Raw genomic sequence first — 21,955 nt, 5'->3', positions numbered from 1 at the left:
ACTGCCGGTGAACTAATACCTTCCTTAATCAACTAGGAGTCCCTTTGAGTAAATGCTTCCACATGATTTTATTGCCATGAAGTCGATATTAATAACTGACACTGAAATACTTCATTAAAGCAAAGGTACAACAGAATCTTATATAATGTTTATATATCATATGTTTTACATTCTTGAATCCTTGAAAAAGAAAAATAGATTTGAATATCCTATTTCCTAAAACTCCTGAAAAAACATTTGCTTATAAACATCTCACATCAAGTTAGACATCATTTTGGTCAAATTGTCCTTAAAGAGCATGACGCTACTATGTACTCTTAATAATACTCACTCGTAAGGAAAACTACATGAGGCAGTCTCTACTTCAATTCCAAGGAAAATTGACTCACAGTATCACAAAAATCTTCTTACTAAACCCTTCACTGGCAAGACGGTATGGTTCTAAGACCACCTCTGATCCCCTACTTATACACCAGGTTTGTTTTTCTAGATATAATCAATACTGAGAGGTCATTCTTATTAATACAGTACTGCTTGCTAATATATAACTAGCTAATATGAAATCTTTGAAGGCAGGAAAATATTAGCTACAATCTGCCCACTTCATAAATTAAAAAGGATTAACAACATTTTGATTAGGAAAGATGATTAAGCAAAGTCAAGAATATGCACCTTAGAAAAGGGATATTCTTAAAAACTGTTAAAAATTAGAAACTTGAACCTGAAATGTATGACCTATGAATAAATAAGGTGAAATATGACCTGAGGTAACCACGTTATTGAGGTCAAGGTCAACTAGAGAAAAAAATTTAACTGTATTAATTTCGAGGCAAAGATCTAATAATTTTTAAACTTACTGAAACTAAATATAATACTGAAGGAAAGTGATTTCCCTTGGCTATATACTTCCCCTCCACTCAAATCTGATACTTCTGAAATAATCTTCCAGGGAATATTTATTATTTCCTTTCCTCTTCCCTTTTAAATAACCTTCCTCTTATATAAGTAGGGTATATCCTTATTTTCTACAAAAGCAGAGAAAGAAATTTTGTAACATAGGATTCAGTTACTTACTTAACCTCACGTTCTTTGAGGCAAAATATGGTTTTATAAACTCAGGGAGCTGGAGATTCAAACAATTTATAAACTACTTCAGATTCATACCACATTTGGTTTTTTAAAACAGCTAAACTATATAAAGGAAAAAAATAGATGTTTTGTGTATAGAACAAAGAAAACTAGAGATATAAAACTAGAGATATAAATTTGAGTATAACATTTTCTGCTAAAAAACTGAATTATAACATTTGCATTTTATAACACATTAGCAGAGATCAGTATTTCTGGAATTAAATTCAAAGAGTAATTGATAACATGTGGTCTTTTATCACTGGGTGACATTATCTACTTTTAATGGGCATCTTCTATTCATGTTTTTTAATATATATCTTTTAGGAGATTACATACATGCTGCTTCATTTTTCTTCAGTGAACCAAGCTATTTAGGAGTCAAAATATTCGTTTTATGGAATTTCTGGAGTCTTGAATTATCTGACAGATTTACTCATTTTATTTCACAGCACACTTTACTGTAGCCCAAAAAGCACTCCCATGAAAAAACAGTAAATAAATGCTTGAGAAGAAGAATTTCTCTTTTTTAAAAGGGTTTGATTTTCAATATTTGAAATTAATGATTTCTCTAACTCTGAGAAACACTATGTTATGAAGTGAGAGAGACCAAGACAGGCAGAATAACTTCATCCCCTCAGAATCCTTATTTTGGTCATCTGTAAAATAGAAACCATACCTACAACTGTGAGAACTAAATAAGGTATCGAGGGGTGTAAAACAGTAGGACTCACAAGTAAGTGTAATTAATATACAATAGCTATTCTTTCTTGGAGTAAAAATGACACCATGCATCCAGAAGACAGCAAAACAGAAAACAAAATCACTCTTACTCTAAAAACAATATATTTTAACTTCAGTTCAGTTCAGTCGCTCAGTCGTGTCCAACTCTTTGCGACCCCATGAATTGCAGCATGCCAGGCCTCCCTGTCCATCACCAACTCCCGGAGTTCACCAAACTCTTGTCCATCGAGTTGGTGATGCCATCCAGCCATTACATCCTCTGTTGTCCCCTTCTCCTCCTGCCCCCAATCCCTCCCAGCATCAGAGTCTTTTCCAATGAGTCAACTCTTCGCATGAGGTGGCCAAAGTATTGAAGTTTCAGCTTTAGCATCAGTCCTTCCAAAGAACACCAAGGGCTGATCTCCTTCAGAACAGACTGGTTGGATCTCCTTGCAGTCCAAGGGACTCTCAAGAGTCTTCTCCGACACCACAGTTCAAAAGCATCAATTCTTCGGCGCTCAGCTTTCTTCACAGTTCAACTCTCACATCCATACATGACTACTGGGAAAACCATAGCCTTGGCTAGATGGACCTTTGTTGGCAAAGTAATGTCTCTGCTTTTCAATATGCTATCTAGGTTGGTCATAACTTTCCTTCCAAGGAGTAAGCGTCTTTTAATTTCATGTCTGCAAATCAGCATCTGCAGTGATTTTGGAGCCCAAAAAAATAAAAGTCTGACACTGTTTCCCCATCTATTTGCCATGAAGTGATGGGACCAGATGCCATAATCTTAGTTTTCTGAAACTAAGAAAAACTTAGTTTTACCCATATTTTAACTTATGGGTATGCAAACAGGAGTCAGCATGAGCTCCATTTTGATCAACAAAACTTAAGAGCTTCCTGGATTAAACCAAAAAATAAACAAACCCAAAAAACCCCAATATTCATCATAGCTATATCTGGTAAAGTGCTTTCTCAGAATGAGTCATTAATTAGCAGAAAAACATCTACTAGATACCATATTATGTACATAAATTATACTAAAGTTAATGTAGTAATAAACAATATATTTTCATTCCATAGTGTAAGTTCACTGATTTTTAGTCAGTCCTCTGATATTTTCATGAAGAGTAAAAAAAAAAACTTTTATTCATAGGCTGAATTTACTGTCCCTCTCCTCTTTAGCTTTATGTTAGTATCCACAAAATTGCATTATAACTTATTCAGAGGCTGACTAAATCAAGAATCATATAAGTGCTTCCTTTCATTAACTGTGTCAAGCAAAAATTTTAACCTTGCTGTAACATCTGCAATTAGGCCATCAACTAGTCAGCAATCTTGTCTTCTATCAATGCCTTTATTTTCAAATTATATCATGTCAGAAGATTTAATTATTTGACTTAGTCTGTTACATTAAAAAAAATTATTACAGATATTTCAAACACAGCAAAGTACAGACTATACAATCCAAAATATTAATCTGTAACAAGAAACTATAGTATACGAAATAACATATTTAGGATAATGGAAAGAAACAAGTCTTAGTTAAAATGCTTTAGGTTTTCAAAATAGCAAGTACCCTCCTCAATGGAAAATTATGCTGCTACTTGGTAGGACTAGAATCAATGGGTGATTTCCAAAACTTTCAATTTTAAGAAAAATGTTGGAATTTATACATTATCATATTATACATAGGTTTATGAATGGTTGATTATGTGACATTAAGTATGTTTACTCTTGCACGACATCTTTATTAACATCTAACTGTAACAAATTATTTATAAGACATTAATATATATTTTAGATATGTTATAGCAACATTAAAAACCAATCACATAAGCAAATGTAAAATTTGGTGTTATTGACAAAATGCAGCAATTCTTGATGATAGTTCTAATGAATGATATGACTTTTGACCTTAAATTATGCAAATAATCAAGACTATTACTAGGTTACTGCTGGATATGAAACCTATGACATAACACTACAAAATTTTATATTTTTACACAAATAAATATTCTTTTAAGAATCTCATTACAATGAAACTAAGCAATTCTAATACTGTTTGTCACTGTTCCAAATATTTTGGAAATCTTTTAAATTGCATATAACCTTCAGAAGTTTTTGTGGATGATTTTTAATCTGGCAAAAGTACTTTTATCTTATGGGTACAAACAAAAGAGTAAAACAGTAATTGTGGGTCCCAAAATCTAAATAAAAAGAAATTACTTTTTCCTTAGGCTCTGTAGTCTGCTTCTGAAGAAAGTTTCTAACAGAGAACAAGGGGCACGGCATTCCTGCCTAGAAGCATTTATTTCTAGTTTATAAAGCAGTATCACACACATAAAAAAACCCTACAAACCAATGTTTCTTAGAAATATGGGTACAAAAAACCTCAAGCAAAATGCTAGCAAACTGGGACTTTCCCTGGCAATTCAGTGCTTAGGACCAGCGCCTTCAATGCCTGGGTCGAGGTTCAATACCTGGTAGGGGATCTAAGATCCCACAAGCTGCCTGACACAGACAGAAAGAAAAGGAAAAAAAACTAGTGAATCGAGTCCAATTATATACAAAATTAAAAGACGCTTGCTCCTTGGAAGGAAAGTTATGACCAACCTAGACAGCATATTAAAAAGCAGAGACATTACTTTGTCAACAAAGATCCGTCTAGTCAAGGCTATGGTTTTTCCGGTGGTCATGTATGGATGTGAGAGTTGGACTATAAAGAAAGCTGAGCGCTGAAGAATTGATGCTTTTGAACTGTGGTGTTGGAGAAGACTCTTGAAGAGTCCCTTGGACTGCAAGGAGATCCAACCAGTCCATCCTAAAGGAGATCAGTCCTGGGTGTTCACTGGAAGGACTGATGTTGAAGCTGAAACTCCAATACTTTGTCCACCTGATGCGGAGAGCTGACTCCTTGGAAAAGACGCTGATGCTGGGAAAGATTGAGGGCAGGAGGAGAAGGGGACAACAGAGGCTGAGATGGTTGGATGGCATCACCGACTCAATGGACATGGGTTTGGGTAGACTCCGGGAGTTGGTGATGGACAGGGAGGCCTGGCGTGCTGCGGTTCATGGGGTCGCAGAGTCGGACACAACTGAGCAACTGAACTGAACTGAACATACAAAAAGAATCACACATGATGACCAACTAACTAAGCTTTATCCCAGGAAAGCAAGATTGATTCATTAGAAAGAAAAAAAAAAAATACATCATTTAATAGAATAAAAAATAAAAATAACACAATCATTTCAAAAGATACAAAAAAAGCATTTGACAAAATCCAGCATCTGTTCATGATAAAAATACTCAAGGCAATAGGAGTAGAAGGGAATGTCCTCAACATGATGAAGGAAATTTATGAAAAACCCACAGCTATGATCACACTCAATGGGGAAAGACTGAAAGTTCCCCTAAGGTCTGGAGAAGACAAGGCTATTTACTCTTGTCACAAAAAATGTATAGCCTCTCTTGCTCTTGCTCAAGTCAATTTTGTCACAGATCTGGAAATCAATATTTAGTAAGCCATCTAAAGTATAGGGTAAGTGATACAATAATGGTATTATCCATTAAATGGAAATAATGAAAGTGAAAGTTAGTAAAAAATGGAGAAATAGTTCAATTATATAAGAACGCAAAAGATTATTACACAGCAATTAGAAATTATAAAAATATAAGCTATAAAAATGGATATGCTCTAATGTTAAGTGAACACAGAGGTACACAAATAATTATCTACTATGTTAATTATAACTATGTGAACTATGTATATGACAAAAAGCTCTAAAGGGAAAACACAGAAGAGATACTAATTTATGTGAGGGTAGCAAGTTTCCAAAGTTGTAAAATTTAAATGCTTCCAAGTAAGCTTCATTATCTCCCAGGATTTTTGGTATATATTTGACATACAGGCAATAAAAAAGTTAAAAGGAAATACAATTTTTTTCTTTTCTTTTGGGCCATGTCCCATGGCCTGTGTGACTGCAGTCCCCCAGCCAGGGATGGAGCCTGCGCTCCCAGCACTGCAACCATATGTTAACCTCTGGACTGCCAGGGAAGTCCCAGCAAATACAATTTTAGACTAAAAAAACCTGAAGATTAATTGTAAATTTATTTTTTGAAACTACATAAACTCAACAAAAAATTGATTCCAATTCTCAGGTATAAGTCTAACTTACTCCATGAAAAATAGGCTGTGTCTTAGTTTCCTTTCAGAGTAAACTCATCATAAAAACAGCTTCTGTTGACAAGAGTAACATACATATAGGAAAATATTTTAAAGTTTTTGAACATATTACTTTTTATCTTTTTTAACTGAAGTTCTGTTGATTTACTATGTTGTGTTAGTTTCTGGTATACAGCAAAAGTGAATATATATATATTCACTTTCATATTCTTTCCCATTATAGGTTACTACAAGATAATGAATACAGATCCCTGTACTATGCAGTGGGAGCCTGGTGCTTAGCTATTTTATATACAGTAGTTTGTAGCTGCTAATCCCAAACTCCTAATTTATACCTCCCCCTACATAATCACTTCTAAAATGAAGAAGCAGGTACCTGGAGAAATATTCTATTAATTTTAGTTACTTTGAATGAATCATGTAATCTCTTTTTTTCTTGGATCTCCAAATTAGAAAAAGGAAAAAAACTTATATTACAGTACCATTTCTTTAATTCATGGGAATGCTGCAAGGTCTTTTCAGAAAATCTAAGAGTCACATCCTAAAGAATGATCTTTCCTATCTCTTTTATTGAATACAAAATAAGAATTAGGAAAAGAATCCTTTCAAGGTAGGTCAACTTTAATAGGCTTACCTGGGGATAATTTATGGTTGTCTTTCTTAAAATAAACACTAAACTGTAAATGTGGAGTTTATTATGTAGCAACAGCAATTTGTTTCTGTTACCTTAAGGACCAAGCAACACAGTTAATTCCTATCATTAACATGTCTGTCTTTTTGTGGGAATTCTGAACTATTAAGATGAAGCACTGGCCAAAAAAGATTTGTTCGGATAGTTTTAATATAGAACATTTTATTTTATGTAGTCCAATGGCTTGTGAAAGTTAACTTAAAAAATTTCAAGGCTATGAAATGCATGTGTTAAGTGCTCTGCAAAATAAGAATGGCAAATCTCAAGATTTATGAATTCCTGGACAGTACTTCTAAATCTCAGATGAGTCCCATTATTAACTAGATTATAGAAGAATCATATCATGGGTGGAGAGATATATAATACTGCTGCTGCTGCTAAGTCGCTTCAGTCATGTCCGACTCTGTGCGACCCCAGAGACGGCAGCCCACTAGGCTCCCCCGTCCCTGGGATTCTCCAGGCAAGAAAACTGGAGTGGGTTGCCATTTCCTTCTCCAATGCATGAAAGTGAAAAGTGAAAGGGAAGTCGCTCATTCGTGTCCGACTCTTAGCGACCTCATGGACTGCAGCCCACCAGGCTCCTCCGTCCAAGGGATTTTCCAGGCAAGAGTACTGGAGTGGGGTGTCATTGCCTTCTCCTACATAATACTAGTAGTTATTAAATTCTACTCACCTGAGTTTGAACCAGTAGGGACTGACTGGGAGATGGAAGAGCTAATCTGACTTATCTGATCCTGTTGCACCTGAGTGTACTTTAAGGCAAGTCAGGGATTTTTTTAACAGGGAATTTTGACAAAAAGAAATTTTTAATGTCCTAACTTAAGAATCTCAACTCCAAATGAGATATAATTCCATTGTACTAATTGCTTACCTATAAGCTATTTCATATGTACTTTCTATCAATCTACATTTTTATTTTTTATGGTTTATTCTTGGTCACTAAAAAAAATGTTCTTAAACATATATGGTTCTTTATTTTCTAGGTGAAACTGTAAGAGAAATTTGTTTACTTGCAAAAAGCTTGAGGTCTGAGGATTCCACTTCTCTTCTGGTCTTCCATGCCATGTATTTAAGATGCTTAAACAAACCTGAGAAAGAAGAGGGGAAAGTTATAAACAGAGTTGAAAGGAGTGCTTTTTAAAAGTAAACACCCAGAACTAGGAATAAAATTGAAATGTTATTATGTCCAAGTATCTGAGTTTTATGGCCCCCAACAAAACCCTAAGGTTAGAAGTCTGTTAAAACAAATTTGTATCTTCAGATGTGATCTAAATTTATGTGGCACTACAATTTCTTCATTAATGAAAAATGATTTAGCAGCTATCATAGATTAATACAAGTAACATATTTTTTTAATGAAGACTCTTTTCCAAACAACATCATTAACAACAAAATTCTTCGTGAGGAAAAGTGGTATTATTTTATATTTAAGAAAATCTCTTTAAAAATTTTGAAACGGGATATAGCTTAATAAAAAAGATATTGACTTAAATCTGCCTCTACATTCCATTTGTTGTAATATATAGTTTTGGTTGAAATGCATGACTAAAATCTGGCCTTACACAAGCATGAAGTAGGAAAAGGGAGGACCCTGAAGATGCCTTGAAATGATCTTGAGGATCCCCAGAGTGCCTCAGAACAAACTTGAAGACACTAGTTACTTGTTCACTCATAGGGCAAGAATGAACTCAAAGCATCCGCCAAACACAGGCCAACATTTACTCGAGGAGAAAGAGAACCTGGGACATGTTATCTGTACTTGTAAACTAACAATTTTATGTAATGGGCAACAAATTTGGAGTAGAAGCAGTCTTTAAAAAAGCAGAAATCCATCTCCTTGGTATTCTTTCAATGCTCTGTGAGAATAACAATGCAAAATACATTAATTCATTTAGTAAATTCACTAATAATTTTAAAGGATGTGCATATGAACAGCTTTGTGAATTATCATTTAAAGCACCATCAGACATATCACGCCACCTGGAATCTTAAGTCCTTAACCTGTTACCTATACTAGTAATTCTTAAGGAAGTATTAATAATTTCTTAAATAATTCTTAACATTTACATTTAAACTTTATTAAGTTCCAATCTCTCCCTTGAATAAAGTCAACATTGCTATTTCATCTACTTTGCTCAGTTATAAAAGACTTGTTCTTTGCTTTCTCAAAGTAAGGTCGACCTCTGGTTAAGTATCCTATAATAAAACCAGAAAATGAATCCCAACTTTGTGATTTGAGCATATGGTGAATACAAAATGATAACTTGTAAGCACAGATGTGAGATAAGCTGCACCTTTTAAAAATAGGAAGGCAAAACCAAGGGAAAACTTGGGCCATCTCTAATAAACAGGCTCAACTCCACACATCTGCTGTTCTCACATCAGCAAAGAGGTTGTTGTCTACTTGTGAAGTTGAGAAATTTCTTCTGACCTTTGAGTAATTTTGAAACATTGAATACACTCAGTATAGAATTTACTACCGAAATTTCATCAAACCAAAGTTCCTTTGAAAAGTGATTGTTCTTTTAAATCTCATTTTTAAGGTTTATTGTCATATGAAATTATTTTTATTATACCTCATTTATATTTTTATTATGCATTTTTGGGGGGCAGGGATAGGAATCACTTTTTCTATTTATAAGAAAATATAAAAAATTTAACACAAATCAGACTTAATGGTACGTATCAGAAAACATGGATAGTATCTTTAGGCACTTGTGAAAAGGTAACTGGAACCAACAATACGGAAAGTAAAGAAAGGCGAGTGGCAAAGACAGACACTGGCGCTACTACTTTCTGAGTGGAGACAGCACTCAACTGACCAAGGATGTGGAGTAAGTTAGTCCCTCACAGTAACTCCTTAAAACTGTAAGTGGTTTGTAACACCATTGTGTTTCTGCCCTGTCAGGTTCTTCCTCTCTCAATCCTGAGGCTGATTTTTGATTACAGGGAACAGAAACATGAAGAAACTCATGTATTTTGAAAAGAAGGTAAGTAAAACAAAATTTCAGTTCAAATTACAAAGAACCTTTGGGTTACAATACTTTGGCATTAAAAACAAAGGACTTCAATTACATTACCTTGCCATCATTATAAAGGTTTGGATTGAATCGCACACTATGACCACCAGTCGTCTCTAGATTCACAAGAGGGGGTGAACTGGGATAATCTTGAGGAAAATATACATCAAACTCAAAGCAGCCATTTGCATAAGGAGTGTCTGCAGGACCAGTTATCAGGACCTAGTATGCACATACGAATACAAAAGCCTATGTTACTATTTTTGAACACTGTGGTTGAAAAAAACAACGCAAAATAATAATCTTCTTACATCCTATATACATCTCAATCAAAATGTGCTAAAAATAAAGTAAAAGTTAAAAACATACACAGGAATAGGAAACGGTTTTAAATTACGATTAAAGTGATTTTGTTTTGGTGAAAACGGGCTTTTAAAAGAGAAATGCCCAACTGCCAACAGGAAAGCTTACCCAACAGCAAATACCTTTTAAAATATTAAGTTACGTTTTTTCCTAAGTGCTTTCCTTCATGATCTCTACAGTACTGTCAACAATTTGAGACTCTAATACATCATTATTATCTCAAAGGTATAAGAGTAACTTTTGGTTTCAAATTGTCAAGTTAATGTTTTAAGAAATAACTTACTTTTAAATATTATCTTCTGGGATAATGAGACAAATAGGTAACACAAATAAAATTCTCATGTAACAACTAATGACCAAAAGGTTCTGAGAGAAGAGCAGGTGTGTCCCTTAGGGCTGTGTGCGTGTGTGTGTGTGTGTGTGTGTGTGTGTGTGCGCGCGCACATGCACGCGCTCAGTCATGTCTGACTCTTTGCAAGCCCATGGACTATAGCCTGTCAGGTTCCTCTGTCCATGGGATTTTCTAGGGAAGAATACGGAGTGGGCTGCCATTTCCTTCTCCAGGGGATCTGCCCGATCCAGGGACTGAATCCACATCTCCTGCATTGGCAGGCAGGTTCTTTACCACTGTGCCACTTGGGAAGCCTTCCCTTAGGGTTGTTGGTAGTCCAAAAAACCCAACAGTGACTATCAGAATTATTCAATGAATTATATTTGAATCAATAGATATTTAGTGTACAAGACGCAAGCAGCAAAGCCTCGGGTCCTGAACAGCTATGCATGGAGGCAAGTGGTACTACAGTCTTATCAGTTTAAACTCAGATTTATGTTTTGTGGATTCAACTTGGGATTCTTTATGCTAGGTGCAGCATAATAACAAAGTCACAAGTCTGAATTTATGTGGGCCACTTAGAGATAAAATACTTCCCTAGGCAATCATCTAATAATTGGCTCTACTGTTCGTAACAAGGGAATGTGTGGTCAATAAGCAAGGTCTGTGAAATTTCTACTGAAAAATTATCCAAAAGAGCAAAACAAAAAAGCAAGCAAACATAAAACTTTCCTCAAATCAATGGATCAATAGTTTCAGCTGTGCATCTAAGGAAGACTGACTATTTAACCCATTAGTTAAATGATGTAAAGAAAGGTTCCTCCCAACCCAGGGATCAAAGCTTTGAAAGTTACTTGATGCAGCATCTCTTGGAATCTGAGGCCAGATCACCGCAGTATTAAAACATAAAGCTGCACGTTTTATTTATTATTGTACTACCCCTGCTTACATCATAGATCACGTGAATCTGTAAATACATTACATTACATTACCTAGGGAAAAAAAACCCTGAAGACTGATAGTATAAAACCTGAGAGAAATATTTTGGATTATAAGGAAGAAATCCTGTGACTTTTTTTCTACTGATCAGCATTAAATCCTTTGATAATATGCTCTAAAACTATGACAGGCTATATACAGCCTTTGTTTGGGGTAGGTATTTCTAGATCTTTTGTTTTTGAATGGTAGTTGCTACTCTCATTCACATACTCTGAACATTAGAAAAAGACCTCCTTCATTGATACCCAAAACAGTCAACAGAATTTTTATTCAATGTATTAAAACTTCATGCTATTTCTAGTGGTATTTTATATGAATATCTGAGTAACTGGATTAGTCAGAGAAATAAGAAAACGGTTGTTTTTTCCACCTTCATGATGTCAAGTCGCTCCTCGTCACAGCGCACAAACACACTGGAGGACGACGAGAGAGGCAGCGAGGTGGACAGCGTCACGGCTTCCTGTGCAAGGCGGCGGGCTCTAGCAGCACTGTTGGCATCGTTTGCATTTTTCACCTGAGACATGTAGTGGTAGTTTACTTTAAAACCCAACTTCCCATCTTCATCTTCAGAAACCATCTCAAATGTATCTAAAACAAGAAAAAGGAAAAAAAAAAAAAAACACTGAAAAAAAAAAGAGAACCAGAATGGAGGATAGCTGTTATAATAACAAAAATCACAAATAAAGAAATCACTAACCCTTCTTCACCCAAAATGGAGAGACTGCAATGTGGAAGAAGGGCAAACTTATCAGTGTTTATGTAATACCTACATATGTGTGTTAATGCTGCTAGATGGATAGAATATATCATGGAGACAAAGGCAGAAATGATTTTTAATTTGCAGTTTGGACATGTAGGTAGATTATATTAAGTATTTAAATGATATGTAGTAGATAAATTTATTCTTAAAATGAATGATATATTTTTTTGCCAAAATAATTCAAAATATGAAATACTGAAAAGTATTTCATTATATTTCATTTTTAAAAGAGAATAAAACTTTATATATTTGCACTGATTTGGAATCAGAAAACAGAAGTGACAGGCTGCAGTTTACTTCTGTATTACTATTGAAATTAAATTAACAGGATAAAAGAGGATTATTAGGAAAATCTCCTAAATACTCTGACAGAATACAAATAATGGGCTAATTCTTTACAATATATTTAGGCAGATTTGGAAGGACTTAAAGTTATTCTTTACTTATAAGCTTAATCCATATAGAACAGAAAGAAAAAATTATCTCTAATTCAGATTAACCCTAATTCACCAAAGGACTAAAACAAAGATGCTTAAATAACTTATAACACTAAATTAAAACTACCTACAAATGCTAGGGCAAATACAAAGAAACAATGGCAACTTTTGATCTTGTCTACATAATTGTCTACATAATTAAAACTACATTTTAATTATCATTAATGCAATAAATTTTACCAAGAAGTGCAAGGTTCTTTGGGGTAAATAATAAATAGGAAAATCTATCTGCCTTCAAGAAGCTTATAGCCTACAAAAAAGGAGAACCTATACAGTGTTATGGTCTGTGCACGACAAATATACTATGTCTCAGCAAGACTTCTGAAGAGTTTCAATTAGTACATGTGTAAACCAGAGCTATTCATCTGCCCAACTCAACTGCTTTTCACATAATACAGGGGAAAATTTCCTTTGGGTTTTATAAATAGCAATTCACCAGATACACATATGGCCTATTGCTATGCCTGAAGGAAATTTTTACATCATATATTTACATTTAGACTTCAAGTCATGTCCAACTGGTAGAGTTTATGATTTTAAAAGATACGAGGGAAGCCTCCTAGCTGACTAACATTAATCAATGCTTATGCCCTGTGACTCTGACAGTATGACATAAATCTACATTTTTGGGGGGAACTCCTACTTTACTGTTTGTTTTAATATCATCAATGTCCTTTGGGCTGGTTCTCAAGAAAGATAAAGAGGGACATATAATAACAGTTAAAAGTGGTTATTAAAACTTGGAAGTCTAGTGTTTGTTTATAGACCAGCATGTTATGAAGGGTACTTAAGTGATCTTTTCATCTGTCCTTACTTGCCAAGAGTTTTGTAATGGGAAAGGCTACAAGAGAACTATGCGTAACTACCTTTTCTAAAAGTAAATCCCATGGAACTCTAAAAAGGTTTAAGAGTTACAGACTTAGTTCCAAGTCCCAAGTTTTGGCTTCCTTCAGGCAAGGATATAGAGACACAGAGAGGTAAAGAACAAAAACCACTTTCTGCCTGTTTGCTAGACATTTGGCTTTGTTTTTTTTCCCCTAGGTTTCTATTGAATCATGATTCCCAAACATAACTGTAAGTACAGCTATAAATTCAGAGACAGAAAGATGATAAAAATTTTTGCATGTGTTCTTCCCTGGAAAATCCTATGGACAGAGGAACCTGGAAGGCTACAGTCCATGGGGTCACGAAAAAGTTGGATATGACTTAGTGACTAAACAATAACAACAATATATGTGCATACATACATATATAGAGTATATGAATAATTCATGGTAAAAGCAAGTTTGAAATTTTAATTTTACTAGAACATATTTCAATAGCACCATTACAAACTATGAATCGAGATCAGAAAAATGAAGAGTATGATTTCAACTTACCAAACTGTAATTTCTTCATGACAGCCACATATTTTTCTTCAAGTGATTTCAATACTGATAAAGGTTTGGGTTTCATAGCCACCTTCTTTGAATATTCACCTAGTTTTTTTTCTGTTGTTTAATATTTCAAGATAAATTAAATAAGTATATATTTTGAAGAGTAGAACAAAAAAATACTGTATACTTCTAGAGATCAAATTTTGAATGCCAAAAAAATTACCAAATTCTTCATAATTACCTTCCTATTATCCCATTTTAAAATTAAAAGCTTTCTATTTCATAAGAAATAAGCCTAAAAATCTTATCAACTTTAAAGCTTAAATTCTTAAAATGCTAAAAAGATTTTATCCATTCAGGCAAAAGTCACAGAAATGAAGCAATAGATGATGCAGAATCACTTATATGTTCCATTGTTAATATGTGAAAATGCCAATTTTAATTTAATGTATTATTTGGTATCTAATACAACTGCATTTTTCAATTTCATAACTTTCAATGGGAAGAAAAGAGAGATTTATATTGCATGTTGTCAGCCTACTAACAGTCTTAGATACCATATGCAGTAGAGATTAATATTTTAAAATTAGAGACTATTCATAATTAGCTTGAAAACCTGACACAGCAGAATCTTTAGGTAAATAACTTGATGGAAAACCATTAACAGCGGGAAGAGAATGCTGTTTTCAGTAAGTAAATAAAACATCTTTGTATCAAAAGAAATGTAGCAGAAAGGGACTAGTGCTGTACCTTGATTTGCTTGCCGTAAACTGGTAGTGGCTGCATAAACGATCTCAGCAGTCTTCTGAATGTCTGGCACCAAAAGAGTAAGGCCTTCTGGCTCTTGATCAGATGCATCTGGTTTTACTCCTGTTTTAACATTTTCCCTTTTAGATCTGAAAAAGTTTTTTTTAATATGGAAAGAAAGGCAAGGAAAATTAAGATTTTAGTCTTGAAAAATAAATACTTCCATAAGTAACAGTGGTTAAAACTCAACACAATATTGTGCATTTCATTCGACATACACATGGTATATACCAGGAGTGGTTCACATTAGATTCATTTTGAAGTCAGAGGATGATGCCTAGCACTATAACTGAAGTTTCGGGTAGGCTGTCTCTTTGCAGGCAAAAACAGACACAAGTTAAACACAGACACAGGTTAAACACTGTAGAAATATCATACTACAAAAGACCCCGTTACCGGTTATGTCCTTTAATTAATATCTTTACAAACACATTTACTGAAACTATATACCTAGAAGTAGAGACATCACTTCTGTATCTAAAAGTAACAGATCCTCTGTTTTCTAAGACCTGGAAACCAAAGATCCATAGGTAGTTTTTCATTTTAATACTATCTGTATTTCACTTAAGAGTATATTAATTTCCATGATGGGGGGAGAAATATTCCAGAATAAAGTGTACGTTCACTACTGGGTAACTCAATTCATATGTGCTCCTATACACTGAATCTTTCTTTAAACACTAAGTTTTAGAGCATAATCATTTAAAAGATATCCTTCTGTTGCTCCCTATTCAGGGTCTAATATATACTCAACTTAAATTTTCTAGAAGAATGCTGTAGTATTTTATTAACAAGGTTCACTAAAAACAGCAACTAAATCAATTTTCTTTTTCTTTCAACTCTCAGACTATTTTATTCAACTCATCATTACACCACTACTTAGATACTAAAAATCTACATCTTTGTTAATTACTTAAATAAATTAAAACAAACTATAATCACATATAAATAAATGTATTTAAAATATTTATGCTAAGGTATGATCTAGACTATGTATCACTTATTTTTATAGGTTGTACACCTACTAACAAAAGGATGTGGCTATTGTATTAAAATAACATTTAACAAAGTGGGCATGGAGCCTTAAAGAACTTCAAAAAAGATTAACAGAAGGTAGAAGAGTCCTTAACAAAATAATATTACACAATCTATGTCCAAATGAACTGTTCTTTATCACAAAGACAAAAATCTGTTCAGAAGCAATTCTGTGCTTAACTTTAGGTAGATAATAAGATGTAAATTAAGAGGAGCCACTGAGGTGGATAACAAAGGTAAATGGGTTTAGGGTCATGTATGAGTTCGGAACTGATCTCCACACTGTGTGAAAAAACTAGTATCCACAGCTACTTTTATCCACAAGGTATATACTATCTCACCTGGCAAGATGATTTGGCTTAAGAACCATAATGTGTCACTGGTTTATCGCCTTTTCTCCTGTGTTCTCTTCCTGCCCTCCCTGATGTATAGGAGTCACAGAGAACACATGGTCAACTAACTCTCCTTTGTTACTCAGAAACCGCTTGGTAGAGTTGTATATATTATGTATCGTTTTCATCATCAACTTCTGTGTGTAAATGTGTATATGATCATATATGTTAGCATATATATATAAGGAGAATACAGTGAATGAATGTTTTAAGAGTGAAATAGACATTTTACTGCTAGAGTTAAATAAGATACTGCATCTTATAGTTATGAAGTAAAGCTGGAACTACAGATTAATAATGAGTCCAAAAATTTTTTTAATAAAATGATTCTGGTAGACAAGCTCAAATAGTTTCTCAACTTCTGCATTTATCAATAGCTGTTCACAATCTGTGTGAAACACTGAGCATCAAGAAAAGCACATAAGCTGATTGGCAGGACCCCCTCTGAATTTATACAGACTTTCTTTCTCTTCAACTGTAAATGATGCTCTTCCTGGGGCCTAAAAAATTCTTAAGTAGAAGGGCCACTGAACAATATGAAAACAATAGTCAGTAGTTCGAGAAAACATAAGAGTTGTAGTTATTGATATAATAAAATAAAGATGTTTTCCTAAATCTATCATCAGTCAGTCCATTTAGACTCTCAATAAAGATTTCACTTAAAGAAATGCATCTTGACAAGCAGAGAAGGAAGATTACAGGAGTGAAGCTCCTTTTTCCAGAATTAAGGTACTTTCTCCTTGAAGAAACAAGAACCTCTGGCATGGAGAGTAAACTGCATCAATGCAATTTAGAGCAAGTTACCCTTGGAAAACTGCTGCTAAATTTCAAGCCCTATTCATGAATACCAATTACCTAACTCTAGTTTTTAAAAGATTAGTAGGAAAAATCTCTATTTTTAAAATAGTACAAATAGGATGAAAATTTGGACAATACTTTAAAAATATTTAAAAAATAGTGCAAAAGACCACAGAAGTCTTAAAAATAATATTTTTTACACCAAATGCATGAAAGAAATAATCATATACATCATAAAGGCTGAATCATAAAGCAGACACAGTTAGACCTTTACTGTAGGTTCTAATGAAATTTTTTTTTATATGGAAAGTCTTTTTGACGAAAACATACAGGAGAAAAAGAATAAACTTCAAAAGGTGAATATATGAAGAACACAAACTACCTGCCTAACGATCACTACAACTAGTCATTGTCTGACGTTAAACTACAGACAGTAGTTTCTTTTCTATAAAAGTTGCAGGTTACTGTCAACCCATATGTAGGCCCAGCTCATGAAAAAAGGCCATACCTTAGCTCACATCCTGAAGTCTGTGTGAAAAGCTATTTGAGTTCAAGGCACCTAGCTGGAAGTAGGTCTCTGAGACTGACAATGGATCCAACATGGTAAAAGCAATCAGCGACGGCCGCTACCATGGTATCCGCTGCTTTGTGCATACGTTGAATCTGGTTGTGATCACTGCCCTGAAGAAATACGAGGAATCAACTGAAGTTTCTACTATTGCAAGAATTATCTGCAAACATTTTCCACTATGCTGTGAATTCCAACTAAACAGCTAAGAAATCAAGCAAATTTTGGCCCTGTGACATATAGTCTACACTAGGATGTGAGCAGAATGGGCAAATCTTTCTTGTGAAAACAAAAAAAATAACCCCCAAAACTCATCATTCAGTTATATTGGACTGCCTCTGCAAATACTACTACCCAAATTAAGCCAGATATATGTAAGGCTACAAAATATCAGAATTATGTTCTCTTATAATGTATAAAATGAAAACAGCTTAATATAGCTATTTTCTTGGTTGAACACTGGGAAAGACCATTTCAATCCCCTGCACTCCTAACTCTGAAGTCACAACTATCACACTGTTGAAATAAACATTTAAAAAGCAGAGTCACATTGAAGAAGTAATCAGGACACCATATGCTGAAATGTCCAGATTCAAAAGTATTAAGAACTAGCATCTCAGAGGAAGATTCAAAAACTACAAGAGAATAAAACTTCTACATTTACCTTAAAACAATGTGTTATATCATAGTCCACAGTTCTAAAATCCTTTGCCAAAAATTATAGTTTATGGTAAATAAATAAAAGTAAGCAGAAAGATTTTTTTTAAATATTACTGTGGAGAATTATTTGCTTATGTCTACAGACAACATGAAAATAATTTTTGAAATGTACCACTAAACTGGATAAAGACCTTTGTAAGATGACTGCTTTCCATACATTTTTTAAATCTTAGTTTTTAATTCTAGATTCCCTTTTATTTTTAAATTCTTTCCAAATGGAAGTAATAGTTTTAGGTTTCACTGGAAGTAGAAAATAAAATCTTCCTTGTCTTAACTAAAGCATAAATGAGCAGTAGGAGAGAAGGGACTATTTAAAACAAGGGTATGAGAAGCCTTTGAAAATAAAACCTTGACTTCTAGATTAGATAAATATATAATAAATTTTAGGTCAGACTAAACATCACAGGACAAATAATGATACTGTGTGCTGCTGTGATATGGAGTTGCCACAAATAACACGCATCACCAGGGGACAATCCAAATGAGGCTAAGAAGGGACACCAAAGTATGTGTTGGCACTGTTGTCTCCATCACCAAGTAAAAAAGGTTGATGAACCGCTTTAAGTTTAATCACTAAAAGAAACTTAAATATGGTTGCAAGAAATGCTTTTTGGCTAAGAAATCAAGTCCTTTTTATTTTGTAGGTAGGTTTGACAGAGGAAAAAGAAGACACAGGAAATGCTTTTCAAACAAAAACAAAAGTAGGAAGACTGGAACTGAAATTTCTTTCTCAATCAAAGCATTAGAGGAACTAACTTAAAGAAATTAAAATTAGTTTGATGCCTTCTAAGAAGTAAATCAATTAACTGTGGATAAAAAGGAATTGGGGATTTCTACCAGAGAATTCAGTTCTTGTAAAACAACTGAATGACCTAAGACCCCAGAAGACACTTTGGAAAGCCAAGAGAATCAAAGCTGCTTACTTTCATGCTGTTAAAGAGAAGTTCAATGTCAAGAACACCTCACATTCAAGAGTCATTTGTGTCACATTCTTATTAGCAATTAAGATTATTTGACTGACTATTCTTATTCTTGTTCTCACTCATGCTCAAACTGAGTCTTTTGTTTTATGCTACTATTTGGTTAGTTAGACCTGAGGAGGAACAAAAGCTTTGACAGAAAACAGCAAAATTCTGGAAAACAATTATTTTCAATAAAAAATAAATTAATAAAAAAAGATTATTTGACTGACAGAAAGTCTTTTTTCAAATTTTTGGTGAAACTGTTAAATACTAAATATACAAAATATGATTATTTGCCTACTGGAGTATAGCAGGAAAAGTCTGCACATGTCAAGGACAAAATATTTTCCTTTGCTCCTGTTCCAAGGGGGCTATGAAGTGTCACACTTACTCAAAAGTGAAACCAGATAACTATGGCTATACTATGACTTCATTTTGAGATAACAGAGGTTGCAACGGCTATGTTAAGATTTAAAGTATTACATAACTCATATGTAATGTATTAGAAGTCATATGCCACAAATCCCTTTATTAATGGAGGTAACAGAATTGCTTTCAAGTTTTTTCTTTTTCAAGAATCTAAAGAGTAAAGACATATTAACATAGTAACAAAATTTAGGAGGTGGAAAATAGGATGTGTTGGAGGGTAGGAAGAGGTTTCTTTCGCAATAGAGAAAATTATTTTTTACAATATTTATTTATTTATTTATAGCTGCACTGGGTCTTTATTGTTGTATACGGGCTTTCTCTAGTTGTGGCGATCAGGGGCCACTCTTATTGCGGTTAGATTCTCCTGTTGCCCAGGCTCCAGAACGCAGGCTCAGCACTTGTGGGACACAGGTGTAGCTGCCCCTGGCACATGGAATCTTCCTAAACTAGGAATTGAACCCATGTCCCCTGCATTAGCAGGTGGATTCTTAACCACTGGACTGCCAAGGAAGTCTGAGAAAATGATTTTATCTCCAACACACCACCCTCGTTTATGCAAGCAGATACCAAATCAATGTGAAAAAAACAGTAGAGTAAAAGTATTAATACATACAGCACTAACTAAGACATTTTCATAGGAAAGGTTTTAATTAATTCTTTTAAGCAAAAAAATCAAATGGGTAAAGTTGACTTATTCCTCATTTAAGTGATAAGTACATTAAGATGCTACCAGTTCATGATCTACAGACTAAAAAACAGTTTACCTTACTTAGTTAACTTTGGTAATCTAATAATAATTATCCTTAGGCATAATCAAATGGCTATGCATCTCTAATAAAATATGCTGCCTTTTAACATCTTATCATAGGGATAACTTAAAAATTCTTTAGAATGAAGAGCAAAATATCAGAAAAAAATTCTGCAGAATCTGTGTTACTGTATATACTTTTTAAATTACCAAAAGTAAAATTTTCAATTAAAAAATTTTACTTCATTGTCAATATTTTAAAAATTTATGTATCCTAAATTTCCAAAGCCAAATCAGAAACAAGTTCCCATCTTCCATTTCTAATTATTCACTGATGTATGAGTCAAATTGCTCTTTGGAAGTTCAATTTAGAAAATAAATATACTTGATTGCTTCCCTGGTGGCTCAGATGGTAAAGAATCTGCCTGCAATTCAGAAGACCCAGGTTTGATCCCTGTGTGGGAAGATCTCCTGGAGAAGGGAACAGCTACCGACTCCAGTATTCTTGCCTGGAGAATTCCATGGACAGAGGAGCCTGGTGGGCTACAGTCCATGGGGTCACAAAGAGTCAGACAAATCTGAGCGACTAATTCTTTCACTTTTTCACTATACTTGATTGGGACATTAGGAAACTTGAGGTCTAATCATAGCTCTACTACTAAGCATTAGAGAACGTGGAACAAATCACAATATTTATGGGCCTTGTTTTCATCTTTTATAAAAAAGGGGATTTGAACCATATGAACTCTAAACAGTGTCCCTTACAGCTCTAAAAACCACAGATACCATGAAACAGGTTACTTATTGTGATGTGCCCAGATTTGTTACAAACTAAATCTTACTTACCAAGGGACTTCAAATTCAGTTATTAAGATTGCTTGAGATTTTGCTAGAATATAACGAAAACTGATGAGAAACATAATGCTTATCTGATGCTGGGAGGAATTGGGGGCAGGAGGAAAAGGGGACGACAGAGGATGAGATGGCTGGATGGCATCACCGACTTGATGGACTGAGTTTGAGTGAACTTCGAGAGATGGTGATGGACAGGGTGGCCTGGCATGGTGCGATTCATGGTTGCAAAGAGTCAGACACAACTGAGCAACTGAACTGACCTGAACTGAATGCAATCTTTTAAGGAATAATCATTTCATATGTTTTATTACTGAGGTAGGAGTATTACATCAATTTATAATTTTTAATTTGTTTCTGTCTGTTAATCACTTAAATAACAGAATAAGCTGTATTTTGATACTTGATCTAAGTGTTTTCCAGGAACCAGTGAAGGCTCAAGCCTAGCTGTTATACAAGCATGAAACCTAAATGATCAATGAACAATTTTGGTAAAAGGTACCAGCAGTGTATGAAAATAGAAGTATCTGGACTACAGGTCAATCAATTTGCTTTCTTCATAAATACAG

The 21,955-nt window shown here is 34.2% G+C and overlaps 1 protein-coding gene across 8 annotated transcripts in view; it reads right to left on the bottom strand.

Moving 5' to 3' along the window:
• The window catches only part of BIRC6 (baculoviral IAP repeat containing 6), a 212,807-nt gene that overhangs the window by 6,975 nt on the left and 183,877 nt on the right, over nt 1-21,955 (bottom strand). For 7 of the 8 annotated variants that reach the window (XM_055539753.1, XM_055539755.1, XM_055539754.1 and 4 more), the window contains 5 exons: nt 14,826-14,971; nt 14,079-14,189; nt 11,813-12,030; nt 9,810-9,971; nt 7,740-7,817 (listed from right to left, as the gene is read on the bottom strand). In XM_055539753.1, coding sequence (XP_055395728.1) covers nt 7,740-7,817; nt 9,810-9,971; nt 11,813-12,030; nt 14,079-14,189; nt 14,826-14,971 — 715 coding nt within the window. Of the gene's footprint in view, nt 1-7,739; nt 7,818-9,809; nt 9,972-11,812; nt 12,031-14,078; nt 14,190-14,825; nt 14,972-17,615; nt 17,789-21,955 lie in introns of those variants that run through there. The other variant, XR_008700176.1, reaches the window with a different exon arrangement.

The sequence above is a fragment of the Bubalus kerabau genome, chromosome 11 (genome assembly GCF_029407905.1).
Source record: "Bubalus kerabau isolate K-KA32 ecotype Philippines breed swamp buffalo chromosome 11, PCC_UOA_SB_1v2, whole genome shotgun sequence".
Taxonomy (NCBI): Eukaryota; Metazoa; Chordata; class Mammalia; order Artiodactyla; family Bovidae; genus Bubalus; species Bubalus kerabau.
This window is presented reverse-complemented; position numbering and strand designations above follow the sequence as displayed.